Source organism: Chelonia mydas, chromosome 1 (assembly GCF_015237465.2).
Source record: "Chelonia mydas isolate rCheMyd1 chromosome 1, rCheMyd1.pri.v2, whole genome shotgun sequence".
NCBI lineage: Eukaryota > Metazoa > Chordata > Testudines > Cheloniidae > Chelonia > Chelonia mydas.
This window is the reverse complement of record NC_057849.1, coordinates 210,627,089-210,637,345: the sequence shown is the minus strand read 5'-3', so window position 1 is coordinate 210,637,345 and position 10,257 is coordinate 210,627,089. Positions and strand designations below refer to the sequence as shown.

Here is a 10,257-nt window from a genome sequence, read left to right as displayed (position 1 = left end):
TCAACCTCTAAGGATAGGACAAGAAGCAATGGGCTTGAATTGCAGCAAGGGAGGTTTAAGTTGGACATTAGGAATAACTTCCTAACTATCAGGGTGGTTAAGCACTGGAATAAATTGCCTAGGCAGGTTGTTCAATCTCCATCCTTGGAGATTTTTAAGAGCAGGTTAGACAAACATCTGTCAGGGATAGTCTAGATAATACTTAGACCTGCCATGAGTGCAGGGGACTGGACTAGATGACTTCTCGAGGTCCCTTTCAGTCCTATGATTCTGTGATTATGGGGATGTCTTCACTGCAGAGTTAGCCCGAGCTCTGAATTTGGTGTTTCCCCTAACCCCACACCCCATCTGCACACAAAACCCTCTCACCCAAGTTCACTGTTGCCTTAAACCCAGGCTATCTGACCTATCTGGGGCTATAGGCTAATATTACTCAGGCTGGTAACCTACCCGTTCTGTAGTAAGGACAAAGGTTAAACCACTCCAGTGCTGATAGTCCTCCAGTGCCTTCCTTCTGTGTGCCGAGATAGGACAGACAAGTTCCCCCACAATTCACTGGGAAACAGTCATAGAGTGGTTCAGCTCATTGCAGTGCAAAGAGCCCTGGGATGTGCCCCTAGGAGTCCTAGTGATGCAGGTGGGTGAGTGCAGCACCACTCAGCACACAGGCAGGCTGTAGGGATTTGCAGTGTGACCACCCACACCTGGGTTAATGCTGCCGTGAAGACACACCCTCAGAGGGTTACATGAAGGTTAACAAAGAGGTAAACACTCAAACATTAACAACCAACACCAAGCTTGTCAAGAAAACAGAGGAATCAGAAACAATACAGCATTGTATGATGGAAAAGGAAGCTATAAGGAGCTCAGGCTTTAGACTGAATCTTCCTGTTACTCTGCTGCTAGGAATGTTGAAATTCTGTGTCTGCTGCAAACTGACTCCACAAAGTAATTCTGAGCTTCTGGGTCAGTAAAAACTCCACGCTTGCTGCCATTCCCTTTCCAAAGTTTGACAGGGAAAAGGACTGAACATCAGCTGCTGCCTCTTGGCCTTGTATTACATAACAGCAAAAACTCCCAACTGGGGCAATTTCCACAAATATTTCCATAAATATTTTCAGTGAAATGGGGTGTGCTTTTATGCAACAATGGGGCCATTCAACTGCAAAAGAGACTTTGCACTAAAAACACAAAAGTGCGTATTTTTGTAATTTGTTAATATGAAAATAACCCTTTTGCCAAGAAATTTGTGTAAAGTGAAATGTTGAGGATGAGCTGCTTGATCCGTTTCTGAAACAGCACAATCCTGCACTGGCTGCAGGGAGCAGGCAGGTCTTCTGCAGCTTTATTTATTGGCACTAGAGCTGGTCAGGGATAAAACCATGCCAATGTGGCTCCAAGAGGATGATGTTTAATCCAATTGTTAAGATAACTCTGGAGTACAGGGGGGAATCACAAACATCAAACAACTATTTTCCAGTGTTGCCTCTTGTTTTTGTGTGGTGAGGTGGGGAGAGATGGGCTTTGTGTCCTCTTTCAAGACAAAAGGAGGGGATTCCAGTTAAAGAGCAGGGACCCTATTTTCCTCTTTCAGGATCTGAGTAACTTCCATTGACATTACTTGTATCCTGACTGGGGAAAAACTGAGATCCAGGAGTGCTAGCAGATATCTAGGGACTTGGTGGAAGCACATTGTTTGAGTAATAGATAAAGCCTTGGAGAATAGACTGCAGCAGACATCCAGCATCGGCTACAACAGGGAGAGAGACTAGGTGTGAGTGACCTAGATATGTTTCTAGCTCTGGTTTCCCTGTTCTTCAGTCTCATCATCATCATCATCATATTCAAAAGTCAAGATGGTGGTGAAGCGAGGGAGACGTGCTCTACTCTGTTCACTTTCTACTCCAGGAATGTGCACACTGATTTCAGCAAAGATCAAGCATCAAAATATGCATGTAAAGTTAATCCACTGCAAGCAGTTTGTCAACCTGGTAGGTGAATTCCTCCGGAATCAAGGGGCAGGGGGGAACCCAAGCCTTAAACTAGTTTAACAGGCTCATTCTGCTTTGGGTCATTTCCTGCTTCCCTGTGCCAAGCATCATTGTTAGAAGCAAGCCAAGTCACTGAAGACATTTTGCATGGATGATAAGAAAATTGCAACAAGTGATGCAACTTGGAGGGCAGGGAGCTGGAGTGGGTTGTGATAGGTTCTGGGGAGGGTCTTGGAAAGTGTGGGATGGACTAGGATCCCCACCCCTTGCTGGGCTTATAAAGCCATCAGCAACTGAAGTGAGAGAAAGGGAGTCAGGGAGGAGTGGAGGAACAGGCTCTTTCACTGTGCAACTCTGAACAAGGAATGTCCAAGGGCTATTAAAATCTCAGAGAACGTGCTGTCCCTTGGGTGATTATATCTTTGCATTTCCCTTGTTTCTGTGGACAAAGATGCTGCTGAAGTTTTTTCTGAGTGCCCTCGCTGTTCATCTAACAGCTGCATATGCTCCTGAACTGTAAGAAATACCATGTTCTTTACTAACGATATGTGTTAGCTGGGAATCCTTCATTTATTGAAGGGTTTGGAGGCACAGTTAGAAATACTGCTGCTGTCCCCACCTTTTATATCTGGAAGCCTAGGGTGAATTCTAACTTAGCTGGGATGATTTAGTTGGGGTTGGTCCTGCTTTGAGCAGGGGGTGGGACTAGATGACCTCCCGAGGTCTCTTCCAACCCTGATATTCTATGATTCTATGAAATGGGTTGAGTGCTTCACATGTGAGCACAAAACACACTTTTTACACCTTGCTAAACTACCACAAAATTTAAAATGTCTGAGCTTATATGCGTAGGAGAGGGAACAGTAATAGCCAGGTGTGGTGTGATAGGTATGGGCTTCCAGAATTCATAACACGGGGGGGCTGCAGAGCAGGATTGAGGGGCATCGGCAGAGTTGTGTGGGAAGCCCAGGAATAGCAAAGTGGCTGTGAGGGATTGCTGGCAATTAGCAGAGCTGTCTGGGGTCCTATGTTATATCTGAACCTATAATGAAAAAGTCCTTTACTTCTCAATAACCATTGTCTGACCTCGGCCAAACAACCGTTCCTTCCTGTCTGCTCCCTTGTCCCTTGAATTAATTTGTGGTGTTTGATTTCCATAGACAGTATGTCCTGATGGTGCCGTCAGTGCTGCAGAGCAGCTCTCCGGATCAGGCCTGCCTGCAGCTCCACAACCTCAAAGAGTCGGTGTCTGTGAGTGTCGTCCTGGAGTACAGTGGTTCCAACACCACTATTTTTGAGCAGCCTGTGAGAGGAAATTACTTCTTCCAGTGCGTCAAATTCATGGTACAGACTTTAATTTACATTCTAATAAAGAAAGAAAAAGTAATCATGGAAAATGTGCATGATCAAACAAGTGATCTTACAGAGTTAGTGATGGGAGAGGAAAGGGTAAAGCAGAGGAGGGAGACTAAGGGAGAAATAAGAGCTGGAAGGAATGCGAAATGGAGAGGGGGAAAGGAGGCAGGGAGAGCTGCACTGTGAGAGAAGAGAGGGATATGGGAAGAGAGAAGCAGTAAAGATCTGAGAAAGAGACAGAGCTGGCAGTGAAACAGAGGTGTGGGGTGAATCTATAGTACGCTCCATGCTGCAGGTAGACCGCTCCAGGAGAGAATGGTCTAAGCTGAACATTCTCCCCCTCATATTTTGCATCCCTCCCAGGCTCCTCATGCCACCTTTTCCCCCTTGGCTTTCATCACTTTCTCTGCCAAAGGCGCCACAGTCAGGCTGGCAGAGAGGAGGTCGGTGGCGATTCAGAATGTGGAGAGCGTCGTCTTTGTCCAGACAGACAAACCCATCTACAAGCCAGGACAGACAGGTGAATGTGGATACTGCTTTACTTAATGTCATTTCCTCTGGGAACCAATATCCAGAGCTAGAGTGAGAGAGCGAACTGCTCTGCAAAATGCAAGTCAGAACAGACAATGTTGTGGATTTGGGCTGACTGCTCAGCACCTTTCAGTAAAATCATTGCTAATGTCTGCAGCAGAGCTGAGGAAGCCACCCTCAGACACAAGACAGCATCTGGTGGGTGACTGTCAAAATCCCAACTCACTCCCCAGTCTTTATTCACTCCTTTTTCACAGTCACTGCCTTTGTCCCCTGCTCTCACTGCTGCTGCCTCGTTATGGCTCCCAGGCACTCGTAGCCATGAATAGATGGTTAGAGCACTTCCCAATGGCTTTCTAGCTATAGCTCCATATCTGTGACAATGGCTGGGCTTTCCAGCTTCAAGGACATGGCGAGCACCCAGTAAGAGAGGCCGTGAGGGAAGGTCCTCACACAGAATTACCTGCTGTGCAGACACTGGGGAATCACTTCTGAATCGGGCAAACTGCTCTAATCCCAAATGGCTGCTTCTTAATAACACTTGCACTTTTATGTGCTCAAAGCCCTGTGCAGACATTAACTAGATTAATGCTGACAAACCCCTATGGGGGAGGTGGGCACATTTTACAGTGGAGAAATGGAGATGAAAAGGGGATTTGCCTAAAGCCACACAGGGAGTCAGTAACAAAACTCAGGTTATCTGGCTCCCAACCCAGTTCCTATTCCTTCGGACCACACTCCCTTTCCTTCAGTAGATTAGACAAACCTCTAGAGAAAAGCATTTCCTGCTGTTAGGCCAGCTCAGGGAATTCAGTCCCATGGAAGGGTATACCATGGAAAGTCTCTCGCATGAGAGGATGGAGCTGGAACCCTCTTCGCTGTGGGTACAGATCCTATCTGCAATTTACCTGTTCCTTTTTCAAAGGGGGAGTGCTGGAAAACCAGCTGAAGTGGGGCTATGGACCAAACTGGAGCTCAGAAGACAGAGGCGAGCTAACGTTGATCTCTTGCCCATGTCTTTTCAGTGCTGTTTCGAGTTGTCGCTCTCGATACCCATTTTATGCCTGTTCAGGAGACGGTGAGTGTGACCAGAGACCGGAATTATCCAGGTGCACCACCTGGATGGTAAATTGGTGGGTGTCACCTCATCAGCCCCAGTCCAACCTCTAAATACGCACTTGTCTGGGACAGAATTGGAGCTGAATTTCTGCAGAAACCGAAGAAGAAATATTAGTTTGAACTGGAACCTTAACACTGCATGTACAAAGTCCGGCCCTTACATGCAGCAGCCACACAGAGCAGCACTAGCGTGTAGGCAGATGTGTGCCTGGCACAAGAGCCCTCCTGCTATGCTGGGCAAGGGGCTTCAAGGAGAGTCTGTGCCTTGCACAGCGAGGTGATCTTTACTGCTCCAACAAGCAATTTCACTTGGCCCACTCCTACTGTTCCCATTTAGCATGTGCCGCCATTGGCTACAGGCTCACTCGCCATCTGCAAGGGGAGAGAATCTAGATACTGCCAACAACAGACTATCTGTCTTGGGGATATGATACTTACTGCAACACATGGAGGGGTCCTGGCCGGCTTCTCAGCTGAGGAAAATAGGCTTCCTGCACCTTATTCTCACCCCCTACCTGTGCAGGAGAGAGCAGGACTTTGCCCTGTTGAAAGGTGCTAGATAATCTGAGAGGATGGATGGATGAGACCAACAGGATGCCTGATTACAGCATTGTAACAGTAACTGTACTGCTCCTGGTTTGCACCAGTACACGTGAGATCAGAATCTGTCCCAGGGTGTCTTATGCCCTCATCTCCTCTTTTTAAAAATATGTTATCTTCAGCATTTAGGGTCAAACCTTGTGGTTCTTACTCAGGTAAAATTCCTACTGAACTCAGTGAAAATCTTGCTTGAATACTCACTGTAGATTTGGGCCCTTAATATCTAAAATAGTTTTTAAAATTGTTATTTATTCAATGCTGAAACAACCATTATTGTTTCCTCAAACACTTACAATCTCTTTTCCTGGTCTCTCTTTCAGTATCCCTTGATCACCATTCAGGTAAGAGACTTGCTTTTTAAAATGTGCCACGTATAAAGGTGAAATCCTGAGTGTGTGTGTGATATACTTAACTGGCCACATTCTGCTCTCAGATCCACTAGTAGAAATGCACATGCATCTGACGAAGTGGGTATTCACCCACAAAAGCTTATGCTCCAGTACGTCTGTTAGTCTATAAGGTACCAGAGGACTCGTTGCCGCTTTTACAGAACCAGACTAACACAGCTACCCCTCTGATACCAGTATTTCTGTGGAATCCAGTGGAGCAAGTCCAGCTTTACAAGCAGAGTTCAGCCCAATAATAGTTAAAATTGTCCTGTTCCTACGGTCTTTCTACTTCCCCTCCTTCCTATCAAGAGTTCCAATTGCTTTGGTTTATAGTTTGCATAACTTGCCCCTGTTGAAAAGCAAGGAACAATTGGAAATAGTGGATGCAATTACTAGCTGCTTTGGACCATGAAGTGTTTTAGAAATTATATGGCATGTTGTGCTTTTGTTAATAAGTGAGAAAGTTTTAGTTCCCTTCCAAGCAGGCGTGCCTGCAAGATTTCACTTGTACTGTGAAGTGCAGCCATTAGTTGTTGCATACAGTGAAATTTAAACATTACAGAGTTTGACATTGTTCACGAACAAGCACAAGGCAATTGCTAGAAAGTCTTTCTTTTAACCAATGTAAAATGAGATATAACAAAAGGCTATGGGAGCCCAAATAAGGGGGATAGGGTTGTAGAGTACCCTCCTGACCCTGTCTCTTCCCTCCTCCCCTCTCCTTCCAGTTGGGGAAAACTAGGACAATGGAGGGGCAGGGTCGGGGGGAAGGGTTTGTGTGTGTGATGAGATAGGGTGAAGAAGGGGGAATCTTTCTTCCCTCTCCCACCCCTTCTTCATAACAGCATGGAAAACTGGAACCTTCTGGAATATAGGGCAGGGTGGGAGAACGTAGGGTTTATCTATCAGTGAAACGGGATAGCAATACTTCCCTAATTCACAGGGATGTCTTGGTTAACAGGATGCAGACAAACAGTATGCATTTTAATATAACCTAATGAAAGTGCATACTTCTAGGAACGAATACTGTAGGCCATACATACACAATAGGGGATTCTATCCTGGTAAGCAGTGATTCTGAAAAAGATTTGGGACTTGTGTTGGATAATCAACTGAACATGACCTCCCAGTGCAATGCTGTGGCCAGAAGAGCTAATGAGATCCTTGGATGTATAAACAGGGGAATCTTGAGTAGGAGTAGAGAGGTTATTTTACCTCTGTATTTGGCATTGGTGAGACCGTTGCTGGAATACTGTGTCCAGTTCTGGTGCTCATAATTCAAGGAGGATGTTGATAAATTGGGGAGAGTTCAGAGAAGAGCCACAAGAATGATTAAAGGATAGCCTCAGATAGCTCAATCTATTTAGCTTCAAAAAGAGAAGATTAAGGGGTGACTTCATTACAGTCTATAAGTATCTACATGGGAAATAGATATTTAATAATAGGCCCTTCAGTCAAGCAGAGAAAGGTATAACATGATCCAGCAGGTGGAAGCTGAAGCTAGACAAATTCAGACTAGAAATAAGGTGTAAATTTATAATGGTGAGAGTAATTAATCAATGGAACAATTTACGAAGTCTTGTGGTGGATTGTCCATAACTGACAATTGTTAAATCAAGTTTGGATGTTTGTCTAAAAAATATGCTCTAGGAATTATTTTGGGGACAATTTATGGCCTGTGTTACACAGAAGTCAGGCTAGATTATCACAGTGGTCCCTTCTGGCCTTGGAATCTATAAATCTATGAAACGGGGGGAAGTGTGGGAAAAGTCAGGCTAAATTCAACATGCACCAAATTCTTCAGGTGGAAAGAACTAGAAGACTCAGGGCTGGTCTAAAGTAACGCAATGGTCTCAAGTTGCAGTGGGGGAGGTTTAGGTTGGATATTAGGAAAAACTTTTTCACTAGGAGGGTGGTGAAGCACTGGAATGGGTTACCGAGGGAGGTGGTGGAATCTCCTTCCTTAGAGGTTTTTAAGGCCCGGCTTGACAAAGCCCTGGCTGGGATGATTTAGTTGGGGATTGGTCCTGCTAGATGACCTCCTGAGGTCCTGTCCAACCCTGATATTCTATGATTCTATACTGCTTAAGTTGATGTAATTTACGTCGCTCAGGGGTGTGAAAAAGGACACTCCCCCCACCCCTCCCCCCGAACAACGTAGGTTACATTGAGCTAAGCGCTGTCCACACTGGTGCCGTGTCAGCAGGAGATGCTCTCACATTGACATAGCTTCTGCCTCTCGCAGAAGTGGAATAATTATGCTGCCGGGAGAGCGCTCTCCTGTTGACATAGAGTATCTTCATCAGGCAGGCTACAGCAGCACATCTGCAGCACTGCAGCTGTAGCATTGTAGTGTAGACTTGCCCTCTGATATTTACTATAGACAGCATACAACATTGATTAGTGTCCCACATAGGTATGACAACAGCTTACTTTGGGTCTTTGATTCCTGTTGCATGTGCTAGTAGCAAAACATTAAGGTCTGTGTCAGCAGGAGATGTCAGCTAGATGGAAGATCAATAACACACCGGGTTTTCTTTAAGAAAAAGAAACTAGCTGTGTCTGTGCCTATCTTCCTGCTCCCTCTGTCCCCTAGGATCCTCAGGGCAACCGGATCTTCCAGTGGCTGAACGTGACAGCTCAGATGGCGATCGTCCAGCTCACGTTCCAGTTAATCAAAGAGCCAATCCTGGGCACCTACCAAATCATTGTGGAAAAGAAATCGGGATCTAGCACTCGTCACTCATTCTCTGTGGAGGAATATGGTAAACACCTGCTGTTGTTGTTATTTGTACTAGGGGAAAAAATAGCTGGAGCAGGGCCCAATTTGTCATAGTTAGACCCAAATTGCAACCCCCCCCCCCAGGCCCTGAAAAGTGTGTACTGTTATGTGTGGGTCTCCTGACCCCATTGTGAATGGACCAAGTCTCTACCCTGTCCTCAGCAGAGTCTAGAGACCTGAGCTGGTGTCCAGACTCACCTCATCTGTGCAGTTTGGATCTTCAAGTAACTCAAGAATAAGACAAATTTGTTCTTGAGTTACCTGCAGACCCAAACTTCAGACTAAACTTCATCCTCAAGCATGGCTCTTCCTAAGGTTTGAACATAAGAATGCCATACTGGGTCCACCTACAATGGCCAATGCCAGGTGCCTCAGAGGGAGTGAACCTAACAGGTAATGATCAAGTGATCTCTCTCCTGCCATCCATCTCCACCCTCTGACAAACAGAGGCTAGGGACACCGTTCCTTATCTATGCTGGCTAATAGCCATTAATGGACTAAACCTCCATGAATTTATCTAGTTCTCTTTTAAACCTTGTTATAGTTCTAGCCTTCACAACCTCCTCGGGCAAGGAGTTCCACAGGTTGACTGTGCACTGAGTGAAGAAGAACTTCCTTTTATTTCTTTTAAACCTGCTACTCATTAATTTCATTTCATGGCCCCTTGTTCTTTTATTATGGGAACAAGTAAATAACTTTTTTCCTTATTCACTTTCTCCACACCACTCATGATTTTATAGACCTCTATCATATCCCCCCTTAGTCGCCTCTTTTCCAAGCTGAAAAGTCCCAGTCTTTTTAATCTCTCCTCATATGGGACCCATTCCAAACCCCTAATCATTTCCATTGCCCTTTTCTGAACCTTTTCTAATGCCAGTATATCTTTTTTTTTGAGTTGAGGGGACCATATCTGTATGCAGTATTCAAGATGTGGGCGTACCATGGATTTATATAAGGTGAATAAGATATTCTCCATCTTATTCTCTATCCTTTTTTTTTTAATGATTCCTAACATCCCGTTTGCTTTTTTGACTGCCTCTGCACGCTGTGTGGACGACTTCAGAGAACTATCCACAATGACTCCAAGATCTTTCTCCTGATTAGTTGTAGCTAAATTAGCCCCCATCATCTTGTATGTATAGTTAGGGTTATTTTTTCCAATGTGCATGACTTTACATTTATCCACATTACATTTCATTTGCCATTTTGTTGCCCAATCTTTTAGTTTTGTGAGACCTTTTTGAAGTTCTTCACAGTCTTCTTTTGGTCTTAACTATCTTGAGCAGTTTAGTATCATCTGTAAACTTTGCCACCTCACTGTTTACCCCTTTCTCCAGATCATTTATGAATGAGTTGAATAGGACTGGTCCTAGGACTGACCCTTGGGGAACACCACTAGTTACCCCACTCCATTCTGAAAATTTACCATTTATTCCTACCCTTTGTTCACTGTCTTTTAACCAGTTCTCAATCCATGAAAGAATCTTCC

General features: G+C 44.9%; 1 protein-coding gene across 3 annotated transcripts in view; it reads left to right on the top strand.

The window, feature by feature from the left end:
• Positions 1–594: 594 nt before the first annotated feature.
• LOC102939253 (ovostatin) overlaps positions 595–10,257 on the top strand; it is a 55,974-nt gene continuing 46,311 nt past the window's right edge. Inside the window, exons 1-7 of one of the 3 annotated variants that reach the window (XM_043551163.1) lie at positions 595–764; positions 1,909–1,991; positions 3,152–3,335; positions 3,711–3,867; positions 4,904–4,956; positions 5,918–5,938; positions 8,583–8,751. In XM_043551163.1, the coding sequence (XP_043407098.1) occupies positions 3,165–3,335; positions 3,711–3,867; positions 4,904–4,956; positions 5,918–5,938; positions 8,583–8,751 (571 nt within the window). In that variant the 5' untranslated portion in view covers positions 595–764; positions 1,909–1,991; positions 3,152–3,164. Of the gene's footprint in view, positions 765–1,903; positions 1,992–2,063; positions 2,508–3,151; positions 3,336–3,710; positions 3,868–4,903; positions 4,957–5,917; positions 5,939–8,582; positions 8,752–10,257 lie in introns of those variants that run through there. The other 2 variants (XM_043551210.1, XM_037894412.2) reach the window with 2 other exon arrangements.